The following is a 24,539-nucleotide window of genomic DNA, read 5'->3' on the forward strand; positions in this document are numbered from 1 at the left end:
CACGGACAGCGTAGCTCACGCTACAAAATTTTCACGTCATCGGTACACCATGTCTCCGTCAGCATGATGACATCAAATGATTGCTTTCTTTGTTCAATACTGCAGATCATTCTGTTTGTCAGCTAAGAATCGTATGTTTAAGAGAAAACGCTTAAAGGCCTTGAGAAATGTTGCTCCTCAATAGCTGGTAGATGTGTGCGGTAATACATAGGACATATTTGGTACATTTGCCATATCGTTATTTCTGTTCAGCTGATTATCTTATTTGAGTTTTTCACCTTCAGTGGCGTTGGAAATGACCACTTCGTTTTGCTCCACCAGCTTTTCGCTCCAGCACCGTGTTGTTGTTGTGCCATACGTACATATATTTCATAGCTTTGGCCCACAGCTTCGTTTCGACCAACAAGGTGCGTGTCCTTTTAGTCAGGTTCTCCGATACAAAAACGCTGCCGCTTTCGCTGGCCAGTTTTTTCCGGTTTTGCCGCCATTTATCTCTGATAGCCTGGTTGACGAAACGATAGATTGATGGATAGCCACAACGACACTTTCCAGAAGCTCCGGCAAGTTGTTCGGTGCGGTAAGCTTATTTGTTTCATAAAGCAAGTTTTCTCCCATTAAATTCAAGGTTAAGCTTTCGGCTTCGCCATTCCAGATTGTCCGCTTCGCTTTTCAGTTGCAATATTTCACTGTGCTGAGCCTCAACCTTATCCATGCGTGCTTGAGTTCCTTTACTGCACGTTCATTCCTTTCTATTAGAGTTAAAAGCTCGTCGTACCGTTCACTCATGAACTGGACTGTGTCTTCATCGTCTTCAACTGTTTCTTTTAGGGGCAAAAGGTACTCAAGTTTTTGGTAGATGGATTGCTACATTGCTCGAACATCCTGTTCATCTGAGACATTGCCAGTATTATCGGGAGGTGGAGCGCGACCTTTTTAACGTTTGCAAGTTGTACAGCGCCACGCATTGAGGTACTGCTCCCCCTTTGCCTTGATTGTAGCACCAGAAATCCATGTGCACTTTCCCGTGTGGCACGTTGATCCACAATCACTACAATCTGTCATTGATTCTGATTCTTCGATTAGTGCTTCACAGATGTACACTCTCTTTCTAGAGGCATGATAGCACCTTGGCAGCAGCAGCAGTGGTAACAAAAGCGGGAAGATAATAAGACATTTAGAAGTACAGAAAGGTGGGCAAGTTGATTATTACTATCCATGGTAAAACAGCGCGGAAAAAACCCGAGGACGGAACAAACACGACAACACGAGCGCTGACTTTCAACTGACGATTTATTACGCACATGTGTACATATATAGCATTCCCGCCAAACACTAAACAGAACAAAAACACTGCATCATCACTGAAAATATTAGATCTACATATCTACAAATGCATGCTCCAAAAAGGTGATTTCGCGGTTAGCCAGTGATAAAGAGGGCTTACTAATGCATGCTGTACCCCCTTTGTCAATGTGATATGCCTCTACTATTTCCCTTACTATCTGAACCTTATGTTTGAAGATGACGGATGTCTGATGAAGCAATGGGGCGCACGTGTGCTCAGGTTGCCTGCAGTGAAGCGCCAAATTCGATCCGGCTGCCTTGTCCAAAGAATTATGGTGCTCCCTCAGGCGTTCGTTTAGACATCTCCCAGTCTGGCCAACATACCACCCACCGCAAGAAAGGGGAATCTTATAAACAACACCCTCGATGCACTCAACCCTCCTCTCTACGTGTACTGTGGTACAACCACCACCGACCCTCCTTCCTAGTAGGGCCTCTCGCTTCCGCTGCACAGCTCGGCAAATGTTGCTTAATTTTCTGCGAGACGAAAATACCACATGAATTTGAAATTTTCGCCCCACTTTCTTCAGACGGTGTGAAAATTCGTGGACGTATAAGATGACAGCTATCTTCCGGCGCTTTGAGACTTCATTCGCCTGAGGAACACGTTTATGGTCCGATTTGATTTTGACCACCAACCTTTCGCATAACCTTCTAATAGTTGCCTCAAGAAAACCAGCGTGCTTAAGCCTGGAAATTTGGCCTTGCACTCCTTCCTCAATACGATGGACACACGACTTGGTCAGAGCGGCGCGAACACAAGACAAGGCGATGCCTTCCTTTACTAGCTTGGAATGCCCGGACTGAAAACTGATTAAGGGCTTTACGGAGCGAGGCGAATACAACCAGCAAACGTGTCCGGGCTCAAGTCCCAGCTCCACATCCAAGAACTGAATCCTACCTTGCTTAACGTTCTCCATGGTGAAAGCAAGTCCATGACCATTACTGACAAATGTGTTCACGACATCCTGCGTGCATTCTTCGTTTTTTACAAAAACGAGGTAATCGTCCACGTATCTGTGTACTTTCAGTACGCCGTCCGGTAACTCTCCTGCAATTGCTTTGTCAATTCTGCTAAGGAACAAGTCACTTAGCAGCGGAGCCACGCGAGAACCAATGCATATCCCGGAACGCTGTATAAACACACCTTCATTCCATTCAACAATGGTAGACCAGAGGTACATACACAGCACTTGAAGAGAAGCATCAACATACACCGCAAACATTGCGGAAGCGCACTTCATCATTTTCCTCACTTATACATTCTCTTACAAAGCGCAGCAAACACTCATGAGGAATCGAATAATATAGATCCTCGACGTCAACACTGAACACATGATAGTCACCAGGATTATTGTTCTGAAGGTACTCCAAAACGACCTCAGAGTTTCGCGTTCGGAAAGGGTCTTCAAAAGCAAGGGAAGCAAGCGCCTTCTGTAAGTAGCTGGAAACAACCAGCTGCCACATTCCCCTCTCCGAAATTATGGACCGAAACGGAAAACCTATTTTGTGGGTTTTAACCGTAAAAAATATTTCAAGCGTACTGCGTTCCGACTTCTTTACGGACTCACGCAAACGGTCGAGACTAACCTTTTTAAGAAGGGCGACGGCACGTCTTTTGCGGCATTCTCTTGCACTTGTCAAAAATTCTTGGAAATGGCAGCAAACGCTTTGTCCGAGAACACGCTCTCATTCATCACAACAAAGCACCCTTCTTTGTCTGCTATCAGGGGTCTCAGGTCCCTCGCGGCCAGGTGGTTCACCAATGCTCCAAACCCTTTCGAAGCTTTACGCTTGCCAAGGGAGCCTTGAACAGCCGAGAAGCACTCGGAGACGCACTGCTGGCGTTGCACTTCGGGTACTTGCCCAGCGATTCTCCTTGACAAGGCCAACTCTTCAACTGGTAATAGCCGTGGTTCAAAACAGAATTTTGGTCCCAGCTCCAGAGTCTTGTGATGGCGTTCTTCCACACTGGCTAACCGCGAAATCACCTTTTTGGAGCATGCATTTGTAGATATGTAGATCTAATATTTTCAGTGATGATGCAGTGTTTTTGTTCTGTTTAGTGTTTGGCGGGAATGCTATATATGTACACATGTGCGTAATAAATCGTCAGTTGAAAGTCAGCGCTCGTGTTGTCCTGTTTGTTCCGTCCTCGTGTTTTTTCCGCGCTGTTTTACCATGGATGATAATAAGACAAATTATTAAGTAACCTGTAATAGCAGAGAACACTTGTTTACATATGGGTTCGTCCAGTGCTGCTGCAGCTGCCAGTGGGACAGTTGCAGGTCGCCGGGCTTGCTTTATAGCTCGGTCCGATAGGTGGGCGTGTCCGCCCAAGGAAGCGATGCAGGCACGAAAGAAAGTTCCGCTTCACAGCGACGAACGCACGTGGGCGTAGATGACGGTAATTGAAGGCTGATGTCTGTCGCAGCATCATATTTGTAATGGCAGAGGATGCTGTAATAGCATCACACCTGTAATTCCGTGCGCATCTACAACTGACATCTTCAGACACTCGTCCCTCCCGAAAACCAATGTTCAATTTAATAGCCTGGATCCGCGCGTTTTCCACGATACCAATACAGCCGAGGATTTCGAGAAAAAACTGGAATTGTGCTTTTTGTCCTAATGTGCATTTATTCTGCATCATGTGCCATCATTCTTTGTATGATTCCTTTCATTTGTATTTTCTTCCCCTCTCTGTAAGAACTCCCAAAGGTGCTTACAGCATTGTAACAGTTAAAAAAAATAAACTAGTACTCTTTAAGGGGATGCAGGCGGGCACTGCTTCCCCGCGTACGCATTCCCCTCCTTGTCATATCTTAATGACGCTGGACGAATGGTCAGAGGCAGCGTATACATGCTCCTTCCAACCGGGTCGGGTAGAGTCAACCCACCCCCTGAAGTCGGGCTTTCTCAGCTCGACTCGACTGTCCCTTAGCTCGACCCCCTAGCGTATACATGAGCCCGACTACCGGTTCTCGGCCCGACAGCTTACTTAAACCGACTTTTGTCGGGCTCACGTAAACGCCCAGAGAGAAGTGCTCCTGCCTTCTGTAATGTGTTTGTTATAGAGCAGCTAGCCGCCGCTCCGGAAAGTGATTTCCTGTGCCAGGAGCATAAATTGTGTATTGGTTACAAGTATTAACGATGAGTCAATAAAACTTTCTTTTTCGATCCGAAAAGCTCGGGAGTAAAGGTTCATCTATGCGACACAGCAACCAGTATGACAATAAGTAGTATTATCATTAGTCAGCTGCTACACGAGATTATTCATGTCAATTCCAGAGTAAGCGTGGAAGCAGAGTGGGCGTGAAGCACCGCAGCAGCAATGGCCTCACGCTGGACTGTGTTCTTTGTGCAGTTTCTCGGCGCCTTCTTGGGCCCCTGCCGGTATGGCCCTTCATCGGCTCCGGCCTGCGGGAGCCTCGTCGCAGACTTGTCCTTGGATCTGTTTCCCAACAGTCCTGACGCGCTCGCCTTCAACTCTTCGTTACCAAGTTGCGCCGTCTGCTTGAATGAAGTGGTGGCGCTGGGAGACTTCGCTACAAACAAGACATCCGGAGGAACATCGACAACGACGAGTGCGGCGCTGACGGCGGCAACAAAACCGAGCATCTCGAGCACCGTTGTGAGTGGGCGTGGAAGCACCGCAGCAGCAATGGCCTCACGCTGGACTCTGTTCTTTGCGCAGGTCAGTCAACTTCCTTATGAATGTTTTAAATCTGATGACCGGTGTTTAGTTGTGCTTCCACGCCCAGAAGCAGTGCTGCAACCCTTCAGTGCTCTTCTTTTGTTGATATGTGCTGATATAGAGAGTAACCCTGGTCCAGGGAATGCGTCGCTTCCTGAAATTTCGAAAATCCTGGATGACATACGTCAGAGGTCCATTCGCATAGAAGCAGCCCGGGCTACAATGTCTGACGACTTATTCGAGTTGAAGCGACACCAACACGCGGCAACACGCGATATTGACGATATTAGAAAGCGTCTCGAAGCTGTAGAAAACGTAGCGACTGGCTTTCAAAACTTGCAACTGGAGCTTTGCGATACACGTAAAGCACTTGAACTTCTGCAAAAAGAAACACATGCTTTGCGTGCTAGTTTAGATGATAGCGAGGTCCGATCACGGCGTGAAAACCTTATCTTTTATGGATTTGATGATAGCTCTACCGAGACTAACGAGCAGTGTGAAGAAAAAGTTCTTAACCTAGCAGAACTTTTTGCTGGGCTAGTTGGTCCATTCTGACATTGGTGAAAACAGCGCGAAAGAAGAAGCCCGAAGGCGAAACGAGGAAGTGACAGGAAAGAGCGCTGACTGACAACTGAATTTATTGAGCGAAACTCGCGCAATACATAGGAAGGCAGTGCCAAAGATAGTCAGATGCAGTCAACGTCACATGGTGCAAAGAGCCATAAAAGCGATAAAAACAAAACAAGGTGAAAAAGCTAACAGTGAACTGAATATCAAAAGGGATGGTAACAAAATAAAAACTATACTCAATGACTATACACAGTTAATGTCACATGGTGTAAAGAGCCATAAAAGCGATAAAAACATAACAGGGTGAAAAGGCTAAAAGTCAGCAGAATCTCAAGGGGATGGTAACAAAAAATACATGATGACTTAAACAGTTGATGTCACAAGGTGTAAAGAGCCATAAAAACCGATAAAACATCCATAGCAGGTAACAAGGGTAAAACCGATAAAAAATGACGAAATGGAATTGTGGAAAGAATAAAAACTAACTGAATGTAACAACGTATGGCTAAAAACATGCACAGACCTTAACAATAAAACGATGAAACAGTGACACTCAACGAATGAAACACGCGTAGTCAACAATAAAAATTTAGCAATGTTGTTCCAAAAAGGCAAGTTCACTCCTGTACAATGATTTTGACGCGTCACTGACACATTCCAAGCCCTTTCTTTTTATAAAGAAAGCCTCCTTCAACTCCCGGGCTACGCTGTCTCTACTCCTATCAAGAACAATAGTGTCGCGTAATCGAGGCATGCATTTACAATCTTTGCAATGAAGCGCTAGATTAGACAGGACAGCAGCTTGGGCATGTTGGTTATTCATTCTTGATGGAACAGCGCAAAACATCGGGACAAGAGACAAGCGCTGACTTACAACTGGTATTTATTTCGAAGAAACATTGCTTCTTATACCTTCTTCACCCTCTCAAAAAGCACATGCGTCGCAACCATATCGTTCAAGCGTCCACAAAAAAGCATAAGACAAATAATCACAGATATTTATAATCACATTTTTAACATGTCAAATTCTTTCTTAGTCAAAGCAACAGACGGCGTGCTGACACAATCGTCGCGCAGACTCGCTATCGAAGCTGCCTCGATTATTTCCCGGACTAACTGGTCTTTGTGATTAGCCAAAGCTTTGCATTTTTGGAAAACCGGTGCACAACTAGTTGAAGGGCAATCTCTGCAATGGATTCCCAGGTTCCTGCAAGCTTGCTCGAAATTATTTTTGTGTTCTAGCAGCCTTTCATTCATGCACCTGCCAGTCTGCCCAATGTACTGTTTACCGCACGTCACTGGCAACGAATAAACAAGGCCTTCGGTGCACTCCACAAAGGGGGTTCGATGCTTTATCGTGCATCCCTGCTTCTTTTTCGTCGGATCGGAGTTGACTCGTCTGCACAGACTTTTGAGTTTATTAGGAGCAGTCATCACTACATTCACAGCAGCAAGATGATGCACAGAAACAGAAAGAAAGGAGGCCGGTAGTAGCAATTCCGTATCTTCACAATATTTCCCATCGCCTGAAAGGCATAGGTCGAAAAGCTGGCGTGAATGTAGTGATGACTGCTCCTAATAAACTCAAAAGTCTGTGCAGACGAGTCAACTCCGATCCGACCAAAAAGAAGCAGGGATGCACGATAAAGCATCGAACCCCCTTTGTGGAGTGCACCGAAGGCCTTGTTTATTCGTTGCCAGTGACGTGCGGTAAACAGTACATTGGGCAGACTGGCAGGTGCATGAATGAAAGGCTGCTAGAACACAAAAATAATTTCGAGCAAGCTTGCAGGAACCTGGGAATCCATTGCAGAGATTGCCCTTCAACTAGTTGTGCACCGGTTTTCCAAAAATGCAAAGCTTTGGCTAATCACAAAGACCAGTTAGTCCGGGAAATAATCGAGGCAGCTTCGATAGCGAGTCTGCGCGACGATTGTGTCAGCACGCCGTCTGTTGCTTTGACTAAGAAAGAATTTGACATGTTAAAAATGTGATTATAAATATCTGTGATTATTTGTCTTATGCTTTTTTGTGGACGCTTGAACGATATGGTTGCGACGCATGTGCTTTTTGAGAGGGTGAAGAAGGTATAAGAAGCAATGTTTCTTCGAAATAAATACCAGTTGTAAGTCAGCGCTTGTCTCTTGTCCCGATGTTTTGCGCTGTTCCATCAAGCTAGATTAGAGCCAGTGCCTTTTTCAAGTGAGCACTCATGTTCCCTTAAACGTTCGTTCAGGCACCTTCCGGTTTGACCAATATAAACTTTGTCGCATGTAAGCGGAACCTGGTAAATCACACCTTCCCTACACCTGACGAACATGTTGGCATGCTTTACGCCACAGGTTTGCTGTCTTGGCTTTTCATTATTTATCCTGTGACACAACGTAGCTAGCTTGCAAGGGGCAGAAAAGACTACGGGAATCTCATATTTATTTGCAACCTTTTTCAAATTATGTGCTACCCGATGGGAATACGGGATAACGGCAGGCCTCACCCTCCTATTGCTTTCCTGAGTAACGTTTTTCTTCTTGCCTTTAACTTTCTGAAGCAGAGCTTCAGTCACTGCCGAAATCACAGTCTGCGGAAAACCTGCCTGTATTAACCGCGCGGTTATAGCCACATCAGCCATAGCCACATCAGGATTAGGATCTGCACTAACAAAATCATGCGAGCATTGCATGCAAGAGAGCTTCCAACTGCAGACCGCACGGTTAATACAGGCAGGTTTTCCGCAGACTGTGATTTCGGCAGTGACTGAAGCTCTGCTTCAGAAAGTTAAAGGCAAGAAGAAAAACGTTACTCAGGAAAGCAATAGGAGGGTGAGGCCTGCCGTTATCCCGTATTCCCATCGGGTAGCACATAATTTGAAAAAGGTTGCAAATAAATATGAGATTCCCGTAGTCTTTTCTGCCCCTTGCAAGCTAGCTACGTTGTGTCACAGGATAAATAATGAAAAGCCAAGACAGCAAACCTGTGGCGTAAAGCATGCCAACATGTTCGTCAGGTGTAGGGAAGGTGTGATTTACCAGGTTCCGCTTACATGCGACAAAGTTTATATTGGTCAAACCGGAAGGTGCCTGAACGAACGTTTAAGGGAACATGAGCGCTCACTTGAAAAAAGGCACTGGCTCTAATCTAGCGCTTCATTGCAAAGATTGTAAATGCATGCCTCGATTACGCGACACTATTGTTCTTGATAGGAGTAGAGACAGCGTAGCCCGGGAGTTGAAGGAGGCTTTCTTTATAAAAAGAAAGGGCTTGGAATGTGTCAGTGACGCGTCAAAATCATTGTACAGGAGTGAACTTGCCTTTTTGGAACAACATTGCTAAATTTTTATTGTTGACTACGCGTGTTTCATTCGTTGAGTGTCACTGTTTCATCGTTTTATTGTTAAGGTCTGTGCATGTTTTTAGCCATACGTTGTTACATTCAGTTAGTTTTTTTTCTTTCCACAATTCCATTTCGTCATTTTTTATCGGTTTTACCCTTGTTACCTGCTATGGATGTTTTATCGGTTTTTATGGCTCTTTACACCTTGTGACATCAACTGTTTAAGTCATCATGTATTTTTTGTTACCATCCCCTTGAGATTCTGCTGACTTTTAGCCTTTTCACCCTGTTATGTTTTTATCGCTTTTATGGCTCTTTACACCATGTGACATTAACTGTGTATAGTCATTGAGTATAGTTTTCATTTTGTTACCATCCCTTTTGATATTCAGTTCACTGTTAGCTTTTTCACCTTGTTTTGTTTTTATCGCTTTTATGGCTCTTTGCACCATGTGACGTTGACTGCATCTGACTATCTTTGGCACTGCCTTCCTATATATTGCGCGAGTTTCGCTCAATAAATTCAGTTGTCAGTCAGCGCTCTTTCCTGTCACTTCCTCGTTTCGCCTTCGGGCTTCTTCTTTCGCGCTGTTTTCACCAATGTTCTTAACCTTATCGCCGAAACATTAGAACTCTCTTTAACGAGTGACTGCATTGCTCGTGCGCACAGAATCGGTAGAATCGACGAGAACAAAACAAGGCCCGTGATAGTGAAATTCGCCGCGCATAAAACCAAGGTGCAAGTGCACTCAAAGCGATTGTTGCTGAAGGAAAAGGATGTATCGATGAGTGAAGATTTTTCTGCGGGGACACGAAAGGCGAGAAAGCGGCTAATTGACTATGCGAAAGAGTTTGGTTTAAAAGTCAATTTAAGGCACAACAAAGTAATTTCCAATGGTAAATGCTATGAATATAATGTTCTAACTGACCTAGCGTTTGAAATTGAACCTGCTCTAAACAACGAGCCCATTGAGTCTCCGCGCTCCCTTCGCTCTGGTCGTACTCTACCCGGTACTGGAACGTAGGGGGCCGCCAGGGGTGGCGGTACTGCCATTGAGAACATTGGTCTGAGTGTGGTTTTTACTAACATACGAAGACTTTTGCCCAAAAGAGATGACTTGAGTGCATTGATAAATAACTGTATTGCTGATATTATTGCCTTATCAGAGACATGGCTGTCTGATAACGTGTCCAACAGCGAACTATTTCTTTGTGAAAAGAATTACAACATATTTCGATGTGACAGATATGAAAGGCAAGGTGGTGGTGTTTTACTTGCTGTCAAGGACCGAATCGAACGTTTTCGTGTTGTCTTAGTGACTAGTTTAGAAATTGTGTGGTGCTGTATAACTTTCCGTTTTAAGAAAATTGTTATTGGTGTGTGTGCTATCGACCACCGTCAAGCCTTGTAAGTTTCTGTGAAGGTTTGCACGACTGCCTCAATACAATTTCTGTTCGCTTTCCGGGTGTGAGCTTTTAGGAGATTTCAACTTCCCAGACATTGAGTGGAATCATGATAGTCTAGTCTTTTCTGCGTGTTCCAATTCTAACCACTTCCTTCCCGTATCTTCCGATTTCGGATTATCGCAACTTATTGAGCACCCCACACATGTCACTCCCACTGCCTCATCACTTCTTGATCTCATCCTCACATCATCTCCAGACATCGTGTCTTCTATCATTCATTTGCCTGGGTTAAGCGATCACATGATAATCAACTTCAACCTCTCTCTACCCCTTTCACGCTCGCGTAAGCAGTTCAAATACATCAGAGATTACAGCAAGGCTGACTTCCAGGCTATTAATAACAATCTGTCTTTACTTTTAGATGAATTTTTGAGTGCTTATCTCGACCGCAGTGTTCATCGTAACTGGGAGATCTTCAAATCTAGATTTTCAGGCTCAGTAAACGAGCACATACACATCAAAAAGGTATATAGCAACAGTGCTGCCCCTGGTACAACAGGTTTCTTAATAGGCTTTCCAATAAGAAAAAAAAACTTTTCAGGACAGCTCGCTTCACGCACTCTGCTGTCAGGTGGTCCGCGTATAAAGCCTCTGCAGTTGCTTATTCAAATGCATCAAAATCAACCAAATTTACCTTCTTTAATCAGACTCTTCCAGCTATGCTAAGCAATGACCCGAAACAGTTTTGGAACACAGTGAAAGGCAAACGAAATACCACCATACAACTATTTACCCTGGAAGGAGATCCAGTTCCTGACCAACTGTGCGCATCGCTTCTCAACAGCACTTTTATCAAAGCCTTCTCTAGCCCCACCGGCACTTCTGTCCTACCTTCGCTCATAGAATATCACCTTTTACCAATGGATCCCATCGCCATCTCCTCAGAAGGAATTCGGGGCATTATTAACCAACTTAAAATGTCATCTTCTTGTGGTATCGATGGCCTGAGTACTAAATTCTTGAAAAATACCGTAGAATAATCTTCCATTATACTACAGTGTATCTTTTCGCAGTCTTTAAACCATCACAACCTTCCTACTGACTAGCTCACTGGCAAAGTAATCCCAGTGCACAAATCAAGGGAAACGCAGGATCTACGTAATTGCCGTCCCATCTCACTTACTTCCGTCCCATGTAAAGTTCTAGAGCACATCATATTTAGTCATCTTGTTAGTTTCCTAGAATCAAACCAGTTCTTTACTCCGAAACAGCATGGTTTTCGCAAATTCTTCTCGTGTGAAACGCAGTTAATGATTTTCATTAACGACTTGCATGTTTCTTTAGACTCTGGACTCATTACTGATTGCTTATTCTTAGATTTTTCAAAAGCCTTCGATAAAGTCAGTCATTCCCTTTTACTTTTAAAGCTGAGCCAACTTAACATTGACCCTAATGTACTCAATTGGATTCGTGCCTTTCTTAGTAACCGTACTCAGTTCGTCTTCGCCGATAACCACGACTCATCACCAGCGCCAGTACATTCAGCTGTGCCCCAGGGGTCGGTCCTTGGCCCGTTAATATTTCTAATATACATAAATGACTTACCTTTAAAGATTTCATCTAACATGTGCTTGTTTGCTGACGACTGCGTAATTTACAGAGTAATTAATAACACTGGTGATATTGTTCAGCTACAGACAGACTTAAATAAAACTTATGACTGGTGCCGATCATGGAAAATGGAATTAAACATATCTAAATGTAAATGCATGCGCGTAACCCGTAACCAGCAAACAAGCCCAGATTATTTTATTAACGACACTCAGCTGAATCCTGTCTTGTCTTACAAGTATCTTGGCGTTAATGTTTGTTCTAACCTTTGTTGGAAAGCTCATATCAGGTTCATTACTTCAAAGGCTAACCGAATGCTAGGGTACGTCCACAGAAATTTTTCATCCTCTCCTCCTTCATTGAAAATGCTACGATATACTACACTCATTCGTCCGCAACTAGAGTACGCATGTTCGATTTGGGATCCTGACACCATCACATTAACAAATGAACTCGAGGCCGTCCAGAATCGAAGCGTCCGTTTCATCGTTGGAAACTACCATCGCACTGCCAGTGTAACAAAAATGAAATCTATTCTTAAACTCCCCTTACTCTCCACTCACCGTAAGCTTTCATGCATTTGCCTCTTCCATAAAATATACTACCATAATCCTTGCCTGAAAGCCATCTGTGTAAAGGCACCATCTTTCATCTCGCCTCGCATAGACCACAATCAAAAAGTAGATGTTCCACACTGCCGCGCAGTGACCTGCTCTAATTCTTTCCTCCTTAAAACAAGTCGTGATTGGAATAATCTTTCACCCAAAGCCACCTGTATTAGCGACACTGTGCGTTTTAAAAGCAAATTACTCACACTGTTAGAATGAGACCAATTGTGATATGTTGTTTACCCATATATAGACTATATAAGATTTTTTTTTTAATCCTTTTATTTTTTTTACTTGTGTACTTTTGTTCTCAATGTTTTCGTCCTCTGTCTCTAGCATCTTTCAGTATTGTTCACATATATAGTGCTCTTTTTGATCTATATATTGTTTTTTTTTCACTATCCCACCCCCTCTGTAATGCGAAAGCCCTGGGGATAAAATAAATGAAATGAAATGAATTAGTACGAATCACATTCCAGATCGAATAAGCTTGATGAAATAATTCACATTTTATTTTCATTCTAATTCTTATTCTCCACTCCGTGTCAGCACCGAAAACATCCACCGCACAGTACTGAAATGTGCAGAATCAATGAAAAGAGCAAGTATTCAAGCTAGCTTTAACGACAAGCAGTTCGCATCGCAGAGTGTCTGCTCAAGCTGTTCCAGCCTATCCCAGATTTATCGAACGAGGATGTTTCGAATATTTTGCCATACCTAAGACAAAGATTATCGCGCTGAAAATCATGCGCAGACGTGTATTAAAGCTGCGTATCGAACTCCGATTTCCCTCGTCTTTCGATATATCGAACTGTGCACCGTGCTCCTGCGAGTGGTGTTTCTGTTAACCCTGCTCTTCAGCCACTGCTCATCAGCCACTCATCAGCCATAAACACGACCTCCATCTGTGCAACGGCTTTGCATTACAATCTGAGGCAGTTTGCATGCGCACAGTTTTTTTACGCGAAAGAGTTAAGCGCCCGTTCAGCAGAGAAACCGCTCTAGTGGATGGCGTTGGCATGTCGAGAAAATCCTGAATGCTCGAGAGGATCGTGACGTCCACCGATGAGCTGTGGAATTAAAACAGCTAGAACCAAGGTTAAATTGTGATTATGAGGTCGTAGCATGGCTCAAATGCATTTAACACAGGTACGGATGTGAAGTACATAATCACGCTAAAAAGAAAATTGAGATAAACTTCGGGTGGCGGTGGAAAACGTTAGAATGCGTGACGGGGAGACCGGTTCCCGTGGGCGGGGGTCCTCAGTCCAGAATAGCTTCTGCTATCCTGCGAACCCACGCGATGAGCCGTTGCTGATCGCCCTGGAAACGCTGGACAGAGCAGCTTCCCATAAGGAGGTAATGGGGTGAGGTGTAGGCGGTTTCCGGGGGAAGGGGGGAGGGAGCGCAAGACCATGTCTTTGTACTTTGCCGCAACCTGGAGCGCCTTGCAACTTGGGAGGCTTGGAAGACCCGGCATGCTACGCTCCGAGGACATGGCCAAGCAAGTCATCGCCACAATCCGGGCTGCCAGCGCACGTGGTAGACATTTTTCGAAATACGAGCAGTTCGCACCACGTGACCACCGACACTGGTGTTGTAGTTTTTTATTTCTTTCTAGTTTTATTTTTGAGCAACCAGCGCTATCACTCGCAAAGACTTCCGAATTGACGCTGCGACTGGTGGACCGAATTGGAGGCAGCAGGGTGGTGCTGTGGGCGTACTCGTAGTTCCGCCAGGGCCTTGCACGTTCGGAAATGTTTCGCGCGTTTCTCCTCGCTGCCCTGTCGCTAGTATGGCTTCTCTCTTTGTTTTCGTAGAACAGATCCTCATTGTTGCTTTAACGTACAGGCTCAACGACACCTCAGTGCCCAAACTGTCCACACACATATGCAGACATAGAGCACTCCCTTACACAGTGCCACGTAGCCTTCCAGTAATCCGCCTATCCTTTCCCCCCAACCCACACCGCGGCCCATGTGGCTTGCCTCCCTGGATCTGAAACTGCAACGCGCCCTCGTCACCTTGGCCCAGGACCTATTGAACGCCTAACATAAAGGCTGTTTCAATAAAAGTGTCACACTACCACCATCACCTGATGTGTCCTTAGAGCCAGTTCAGTCCTACACGTATTTATACGTAACATTTCGTAATGACCTTTCCTGGAATTTGAATGTCAATAACACAATATGTCAATAACACGTTAGAATTTTAAAAACGCCCTCTTCATCACGCTCCTAAACATGTTGTCACTAGCCTATAAATCGTTCGTCAGGTCAAATTTGGAATTCGCCTCACCCGTTTGGAATATTCATCAAGCTTATCTCACTAATTCTCTTGCGTCCGTTCAAAATCGCGCGGCCAGGGTTATTCACGCATCCTATGCGTATCACATTAGCTTTCAGTGTTGAAAACGGCATCCGGTTTCCCGTCCCTATCACTCCGTCGTCGCACTTCCAGCTATCTTTATTTCATAAAATCTTCAATAGCCCGATGCGCACCGCTCTTTATATTTTTCCTCCGCCATTACCAACTAGCCCATCAGCTCACTCTCTTCCCCAAGTACGCATATCACTCCGTCATCATTTTCATGTGGCCCGTCCACTCTCGTGCACTGCCACTTTCGCCAATTCCTTTTCTCTCCGCACAGCTTCAGACTGGAACGGCCTTCCAAGCGACACTGCCACCTTCCCCTGCTGTTCCGAGTTCAATGACAATTTAAAAAATTATGTACAATTGTAAGAACGCTTTCTTTATTAGTTCCCACCCCTTATGTAACACTCCAGTCATGGGGCCTTTAAGGAAACAAAATGAAATGAAATAAATCTTCATTACTGGTCAGCGTCTCTCTTTTTATTTTCAAAGCGATGGCTATTGGTTTCGTTATTTCAGGCGTAACGCAGCTAAAATGGCCGCGGGCAGCGTCGCTCCGGCGGGCCACGAAGCTCCGCCTCTCCCCCCCCCCCCCCCCCCCCACTCCTTGGCTGGTTAATTACCGCGATGGGACCTATGGAGGGGTGCCGACCTTTGAGCATGCAAAAAGCGACGCGAAGGAAAGGCGGGAAAGTGCCGAAATTCAAATTTTGCCTATTGTTTACTCAGCCTCTACGAAACTCAATTAAAGAACTCCTGCTGGAAGATATTCGAGAAGCGGCGTCGTTTAACCTTTAGTCAGAGCCCTTTTCAGAGCGCCTTACGCCCCGTCGTAGTTTATTTGGTCAAAGGCTGCAAGAATCTTTATTCAATGAGCGGAATAAGGTTGTGCATAGAGTCGTGAAACAATGATAAACCTTTGAATTCATTACTTTTGCATGCGCTGACAAGTTTTTTTCTCCTTTGGAGACCCTGTTATGCTGTCCTAAACGAGATGGGACGACACGAAAGCACGCAGGAAACGAGGAACATGGCTATTTTTCCCGTGTACGGGAAGCTTATATGTGCCCAACGAGTGTACTATGGGGGCTAGTTGGTAATGCGTGAACGTAGAACGAAAACTACGCAAAGGACGATACATAGGGAAGAAGTAGACAGGACGAGCGCGGTCCTCTATACTTCTTCCCTGTGTATCGTTGTTTGCGTGGTTTTCGTCCTAAGTTTTATGCGCCACTTGTCCTTCGGATGGAATTCGAGTGCAACATATTTGTCCATCTTATACTAAAGACTGCAGTGCTCGTAAACGGTCCCATTACTCATGGCAACAATACTTTGGCAAGAATACTTGCGGGGTACATAGACTGCTTCAAGAGTGTCGGACCTCCACATCATGTTCGAATGTTTGTGAAGGTCATGATGCAACAGCATTCTCAACACGCCTGCATTCTCCCTGTCAATCCTATATGAAAATTAAGGTTTTCAAAAGAGGCTACAGAAAGGTACGCATTTTTTTTGTGTTCAGGCAAGAATAGGATCGGCCTTATGGACAGAAAGAAGGAAAAAGAAACGGGCTGGATTAACCAGTGGGCTCCACATCTCGTACCGCCTTCAGTAAGCCCAAAAGCATAGCCATCCAGGCGGCGTTCTTAGGAGAAACCCTTTCCTTTTGTCCATGCCACAATATGGGCGAAGGAAAGCGGACGGCAGGTGGCGCCTGAGCGCAGCGACAGTGCAACAATGGCCTGCGGAAGCGACAGTCGTCGGAGCTGCCAGAAGGACTGAAGGCGCATAGCGCGCATTCATTACGCAGGCACGCGAGCTAAGCTTTTCTTCTCACCCATCTCGCTCACCCCTTGCAACTCGAGTCCTTTCTTTTCTATGATTCAACCGCGTTTCTTTCGTCGCATCTGCCGAAGGCTGCACCACGCGCTTGTGCCGTGTCCTGCAAAGCGAGCGGAACAAAGGCCCGCCCGAAGAACCACAATGGAATGCCGCGATGGAGCGCTCTCCCTTGTTATCAGAAGTGGATCTCGGGACATGGGTGAATATATGCGCCCCGCACAAGCGGGTTGCGAGAAGTGTGCAGTGTTTCGTGCGGGGACGGTGATTTCCCGCGATGTGGTCCAGATGGCTTTTTTCCCTCTTTTCATCCCCTTTAGTTCTTCCTCGCAGGAGATCCTTCACTATACACGCTAGTATTAAATCAGAACGCACAAGAAGCACTCGACTCGGAATCGGAAATTTGGCTGGTAGACAAATTTCCGATTCCCTTTCACGAATGTGCTCTTCCGTTCGACAAAGGTGCTGATTGGTGACGGTCCGTGCTTTCTAGCGTGGTGTGCATTGAGCTTTTCTTTCTTCTTTTATTCATAATGCTACAAATACCGTATATATATATATATATATATATTTTACGAATTGGAAAAACAGCGCAATCAAACACGAGACACAAGAGAAGGACAAAACACCAGCGCTGACTAGCAACCAAATGGGTTATTGCTACAGGTGAGGCAGCATATAAATGAAATGGCACGAGTAAAAACACAAAATAAGCATGAGAGAAAGATACCGCAGAACCACACAACTTGACTAAAAAAGGCGCGTCACTGATTAAGATACGCAAGTTCCTTTGAGAGTAGATTTATCGATGGGCTGCTGATACAGGTGTTACCGAGCTTTCTGATATGGCAAGCCTCCGAAATGAGCCTTGTGGTCTCATCTTTATAACGTCTCCTCTTTGATTGCGCTGTTTTTCCAATTCGTAAAACATGTACCAACCAGCCCGTATTTGCCCTCTTCTGGAATATTTATATATATATATATATATACATTAATGATCTGCCTTCTAATGTAACATCTAACATACGCATGTTCGCTGACGACTGTGTACTTTATCGTGCTATTCTCACCACCGCTGACCAATCTTCTCTTCAAAATGATCTTAATGCCGTTCAGGAGTGGTGTAATAAATGGCTAATGGAACTTAACCCACGTAAGTGTAATCTTTTATCCATTAGCCGTCGCCGTAATCCTTTAACCTTCTCTTACGTAATATCTGAAGTTCCCGTACAACTAGTTCAATCATACAAGTATCTAAGCATAACTATTTCTAGCGATCTTTCTTGGATCCTTCATGTTACTAATATAATATCGTCAGCAAACAAGACATTAGGTTTCCTAAAGCGCCATCTTCATCATGCTCCCCATCATGTCAAGTTATTAGCTTACAAATCATTAGTCAGGTCAAACTAGAATTTGCGTCGCCCATCTGGAATCCTCATCAAGCATATCTCATCAATGCCCTCGAATATGTTCAGAATCGCGCTGCTCGTTTCATTCATTCATCCTACTCTTATGACATCAGTACTTTGATTTAGGCTAGTTGGTTCATATCTTGCCGCCGCGGTGGCTCAGTGGCTATGGTGCTCGGCTGCTGGCCCGAAAGACGCGGGTTCGATCCCGGCCGCGGCGGCTGAATTTCTTTGGAGGAGAAATTCGAGGCCCGTGTACTGTGCGATGTCAGTGCACGTTAAAGAACCCCAGGTGGTCGAAATTTCCGGAGCCCTCCACTACGGCGTCTCTCATAGCCTTAGTCGCTTTGGGACGTTAAACCGCATAAAAACAAAACAATCATATCTCGAAAGTAGTTCGGACGGCGCGAAAACAACAAAGACAAAGGAGACACGAACACAACAGGACGGGCGCCAACTTGCAACTGAAGTTTATTGCACCAGACCCCTACATTTTATGCATCACCCCAGCCATATCTCGCAAGCCTATCACACAACAAAACGAAATTGTCATCAAAAGTCCTAACACCGGAAGTAGGCGCAACTATTACAGACAGATATGCGTTCTGCACTATACACATGATAACATTTTCCTTATAAGTCTCAAGATTAGAAGAGCGCGCAACCCACATGAAAGCTATTCATTCTCAAAGAAATACACACGCTTGAACAAGGCAACGAGAGCGCAAACTCAACAATCCTGATTTTACACAAATTGTGATAATGAAAGAAAGGCCAACAACAAACGCGGAAAATTTTTGGTGGACATGAAAACTTAAACCTCCGGGGAAACCTCCCAGCGTCAATGAACTATTTCTAGCGTCAAAATCATTGAGAAAACCTCCCAGCGTCAAAGATAAAACGTTAAAATCTAAAGACAGCCTTCGAGAAAAGCCACCTCAGCGTCACTAATTGAAATTGAAGGCCTACTCACGCATGCGCTTCCCGCTTTCTTAATAAAAAATGCCTCCACTACTTCCCGCTCAAATCTGTCTTTACCGCTCTTCAAAAAAACTGTTTTGCTCAATTCCGGACTACACCCTTTGCAAGTCTTGCAGTGGTCAGCAAGGAAACTTCCATGTTGTTGGCGCACATTCCGCATGTGTTCGCTGGCACGTTCATTAAAACATCGACCGGTTTGCCCTATGTACACAAGACCGCAGCTTAGAGGAATCTGATATACCACTTGTGATCTGTGTGTGATAGGCTTGCGAGATATGGCTGGGGTGATGCATAAAATGTAGGGGTCTGGTGCAATAAACTTCAGTTGCAAGTTGGTGCCCGTCCTGTTGTGTTCGTGTCTCCTTTGTCTTTGTTGTTTTCTCGTCGTCCGAACTACTTTCATGACATCAGTGTTTCGTCCTTAAAAACAGCATCCGGATTATCACCCTTATCGCTCCGCCGTCGCATTGCCAGCATGTCTTTATTTCACAAATTCTTCCACAGCCCTATGCACATCGCACCTTATATTCTTCCACCCGCACGCATATCTCACCGCACCAGCCATCGCCTACAAGTTGCCCGTCCACGATCACGCACCGTCACTTTTTCTAATTCCTTCTTTCCTCGTGCAGCCGCAGACTGGAACGGCCTTCCGAACAACGTTGCCATCATCACCTGCCCACGACTTTTCACTGGTAATGTAGAAACTTTCCTGTCATTGTGAATTTGTGCTTTTATTCTTGCCACCCCTTATGTAACACCCCTTTTAAGGGGCCTTTAAGGTAATAAAATAAAATATATATATATATATATATGAATGAGATTCTGAAGACATAAAACTATGCAGGAGACAGGACACAGAAAAGATGCAGACAGGACGAGCGTAGACTAACAACTGATTTATTGGACGAAAAAACGACCTTCCTTCAAGAGCAACGCACGCGCAACCAAACTTAACGCCCAAAGCAAAAGTACACTATCTAATCAACCCAAAAAGTCAAGTTCCTTCTGATACTGGTGAATTGATGCCTCGCTAACACATTTTTCCGCACCGTATCTAGCAATTTGCCAGGCTTCAAAAATCTCGCGTGCCTTCCGGTCCTTCGCGCAGCCTATAATCTTCGTTTGCTTGAAAAGCGGCGTACAAAATACTTTTTTCTTCTTGTCATTGATCTTACAAGACTGGCAGTGCCTTGCTAAATGCTGCCCACCGTGCTGGCTCAAAGAGTTATTGTGCTCCTGAAGGCGTTTTTTAATGCAGCGCCCCGTTTGCCCTACATAAACGGAACCACAGCTGAATGGGATCTCGTAGATAACTCCGATCTTACAGGCTACAAACTTAGGTCTGTGGTTGACTCGGCACCCTACTTTCTTTTGCAGGTTATTGTTAGTTAATCGGCGTAAACGACACAGTTTACACGGGGCGGAAAAGAACACGTTGACACCAAATTTCCCTCCCACCTTCTTCAAACCGTGCGAAGTCTTGTGCACATAAGGAAAGACTTCAAACTTCCTCCTCTCGCTTTCAGTGAGTTCTTGTTGGTTTTGTTTCAACCATAGGGTTTTCAGCAAAGATTCTGCAACAGCTTTCAGAAGAGCAGGAGCAAAACCAGCAGAGTAAAGCCGGTCTACTTGACTGGTAAAACTACATTTCACGATGTGTGGACATGACTTGACAAGCGAGGATCTTAAACATGAGGTTGCGATGCCCCTTTTTACGAGCTTTGAGTGGCACGAATCATAAGGTAGAAGAGCCTGATGCCTGTTAGCGAGGCATCAATTCACCTGTATCAGAAGGAACTTGACTTTTTGGGTTGATTAGATTGTGCACTTTTGCTTTGGGCGTTAAGTTTGGTTGCGCATGCGTTGCTCTTGAAGGAAGGTCGTTTTTTCGTCCAATAAATCAGTTGTTAGTCTACGCTCGTCCTGTCTGCATCTTTTCTGTGTCCTGTCTCCTGCGTAGTTTTTTGTCTTCAGAATGTCTTACCAACTAGCCTCTCATCACACACTTCTATATATGAGAGAAGCCAGCAGCCAAAGAAACCAAGGGGCACAGGGGAATTTTAATTTATTTATTTATTTTGTGCTGTTATTAGATTTCAAATATTATTGAATAAGTTATCACTTAAAGCTAATTGATTAGAAAAGCAGAAGAAAAAACAACGACATGCCGCCGGTGGGATCCGAACCCACGATCTCCGAATTGCCCGTCCGGTGCTCTACCACTGAGCTACGGCGACGGCTGTCAAATCTTCTGCTTTCGGGGGTATTTATGTTTACAAATAACCTAACCTTGAGAGTGTTCATCAGCGCCACCCACGTTCTTAAACGGCGTACGTAGCACGTCCTGAGTTACCGCTGATGTGACGTAGAACGTCACTGAACAGCACAAAATAAATAAATAAATTAAAAATAAAAAGTGTACGGTTTCAGGCGGCAGATTGTTCCAGTCCCGAGATTTCACAAAAGAAGATCGGAAATGAGATGCAGTCTGACACACGGTCATGTTGTGTCATTGCGGCAGGAGAGATGATGTGCTGATGACATGATTCATGCTCCTAAAGTTTAATCTTAAAATGTATGGAACAGGCGTAATCGAAATATTTTTATTCTCATTTCAAGATTAGACAACGAGGCTCTGGATTTTAGAGAAGATACACTATAGTAAAATGTGAATAATCACATTAAATGAAGTGGATAGCGTGATTTTGTATTTTTTAAAGGGTAAGTGAAAACTTTGGTTGATGAGGGTCCCATACTGCTGAATCGAATTCTAATTTAGGTCCGACCAGAGTTTGGTAAGCTAATAGATTGATGGCATAGGGTTAGCGAAACGAAGATGCGTCGTAGAAACCTTAGAGGGCAGTTAGCGTCATTAGCGGCGTTCGTGATATGTGAAGACCATTTTAGGGTGAGTTGAAGTAATGCCCAAATACATGGAGGCATGACTAGAAGACACTTCAGAACCGAAAAAAAAAACATATTTAGAGGAAGTGTGGGATTACCTGCGATGAAAAAAAAATCATACATGTTTTAGCAATATTAAGGGACATTAACCAATGTTTGCATCAAGTTTAAATTCAAACTCTAGTTTGGGCGAGTTGGTTCATGTTGAAAGAAAAAACTGGTAATGACGCAAGAAACGAGTACACGGAAGGCCCACAAAAAGTCGTGTATTTTCTGTGCGTTCCGTGTCCTTGTTTCTTGCGCCATTACCAGATTTTTCTTGCATCAAGTTTCGATTTGGGTTAGATCTTGGTGAAGGGTGCCGGGTTCAGTGCTTGTAGAAATCGGGCAGTAAATTGCGCTATTCGGGAAATAATCGGATATTAGAAGAAACGTCAGAGCGAAGATCGTTTATGTAAATGAGAAAAAGCAAGGGTCCGAGCACTGTGCCTTGAGGAACTCCTGAAGTAACCGGAGAACGAGAGGACGAGGATTTCTTGGCGTAGAAGAATTCCTCTCTGTTAGGCAAAACATTTTCAAGCCACACCGTTACCAAATGATTAAGGTATAGACGCGAGAGTTTTAGTAGTAATCTTTTGGATGGTACTTTATCGAAGGATTTTTCAAAGTCAAGGAAGTGTGCGTCAACAGGAATATTGAAGCCAAAGTTCAATAAACCTTGTACGTTAGGGTGAAAAACGTTTACCTTGTATAAGACGTATATGGATGGAGAATAAATAACGTGTTTCTTTAATTTTGTACATATTTTTCTGCGAGAGAGCTTTTGCATGAAAAAGGTGAACCATTTTTGGGGGCTGGGAAGATGTAACCGATTTTTCAGTCTTGTTAAAGCGCACCTGACGATAAGGACTGTTGAAAAAGGTGGCACAAAATGACACTAACAACGTTCTTCGTATATTTTAGGGCTTTCGAGTTTAAGCCATCAATGCCGAATGAAGATGACGCCTTCAATGATTCCATTAGTTTAATAATTCAATAGAATCGAACAAAATGACTAGCATAGTTGGGTGTCTAAAGATAGGGAAGTATGGCAATTCGCCATCAGGCTTTGCAGTAAACACTGAGCAGTGAAATGAATAAATGAATTGAGAGTGCGACAGACTTCAGGTTGAGGAAGGAGACTTTTGTCGCCGTGGTTTATGATAAAGGCTTTTGTGTGGTTAATATTTTTCCAAAACTTGTTAAGGTCGGTGCGTGGCCCAGACGGCAATACCGATGACTAAAAGCGACGCTTGGTTTGGATTGCTAGAAATGGAAATCTTTTTTTGGCAGAGAGATACATTATTCAAGCGCTAGTGGTATTCAGGAGTTTGGCGGTTGAAAAAAGGTGCTTCCGTTCGTTATCAAACCACGGCGACAATTTTTCAGTGACGGTATCTATGATGTATTCTGTGTTTGCAGAGGGACTAGTTAATTTCTACTGACCGCTTTGAAAAGTCAAGGACGAGCCCCGACCAAAAAACTGACAGTTCTGTGTTCATGACTATGTTTTTGTCACTCAAAAATGTGCCTACGATAATGAACGTAGACACTCTGGGTGCGTGCAAGCCCATCAAGCAGACAAAAAGGGTTAGAAGGGCAAACTCAGGACGCCACACTTTATACATGACTGAACAACAAACAAAACAGCACACTACACACACAACAAGATAACACTAAATCAAACACCGCAGTCCTACCTCACGCGTAAACCACGAAGTCACACCCTTAAAAGCTTGCTGCCAAACGCGGGAGGTTCACACGCTATCTCGAAGGCGGAGTGCAGACAAAATCCCAGGTGGCACCTTGTTTGCTTCAAGAAACGCCGCTGCTCTACGAGACGAGTGTTGAGGAAGATCACGTGGAGGGGGTCGGTTTGGTCAGGTGGCCCTAGCTGATTGTCGGCGTTGGAGCGTTCTCGTGCCGATGACGGGGTCTGGTAGGTAACGCCAGCCGCTGGCTGAGTCGTCGTACCGGAGGCGCTGACACGGGGCTCGCATTCCGAAGACGCGGTCAGCGTCGTGATTCACGGGACCGGGACATCAGCCGGTGGGAACCACTCCTGGTCAGTAGGCCCCACGATCGAACACCTCTTGCAGCAGCTGATGTCCGTGCACCAACGTCCGCACCTAGAACGTTCCTCCTCCTGTCCACGTCGCCACCCCATCTTTTCTACGTCCACTTCATTTTATTCTTCTTCCACCTGGTTTTCGGTTTCGTCGCCGTCTTCTCCATCTTTTCCAAAAATACCACTGCGCCCTCTTTTCTTCACTCTTCTCTTTCTCTGAAGTGCCACGTGCCAATTAAAGTGATTTTCCTTTGGTCCAGTTTTTTACTCATCCCACTTCTTTTTCGCGCGTGACAGTATTTCTCTTTATCTTATAAGGTGAGTGTCTTTTTTTTTGCTTTTCTAGGCATGA

At 44.6% G+C, this 24,539-nt stretch overlaps 1 protein-coding gene and 1 non-coding gene across 2 annotated transcripts in view; one reads left to right on the plus strand and one right to left on the minus strand.

Annotated features, from left to right (window-relative positions):
- LOC149326657 (uncharacterized) overlaps positions 1–24,539 on the plus strand; it is a 36,270-nt gene extending 11,731 nt beyond the window's left edge. The window contains exons 3-4 of the mRNA XM_089564644.1: positions 4,712–5,041; positions 24,534–24,539. Of these exons, the coding sequence (XP_089420770.1) occupies positions 4,712–5,041; positions 24,534–24,539 (336 nt within the window). The remainder of the gene's footprint in view (positions 1–4,711; positions 5,042–24,533) is intronic.
- TRNAA-GGC (transfer RNA alanine (anticodon GGC)) lies at positions 21,342–21,413 on the minus strand. Its single transcript has one exon. It is a non-coding gene; the product is annotated as a tRNA-Ala (tRNA).

The sequence above is a fragment of the Amblyomma mixtum genome, chromosome 10 (assembly GCF_055824585.1).
Source record: "Amblyomma mixtum isolate Tamu chromosome 10, ASM5582458v1, whole genome shotgun sequence".
NCBI classification, from domain to species: domain Eukaryota; kingdom Metazoa; phylum Arthropoda; class Arachnida; order Ixodida; family Ixodidae; genus Amblyomma; species Amblyomma mixtum.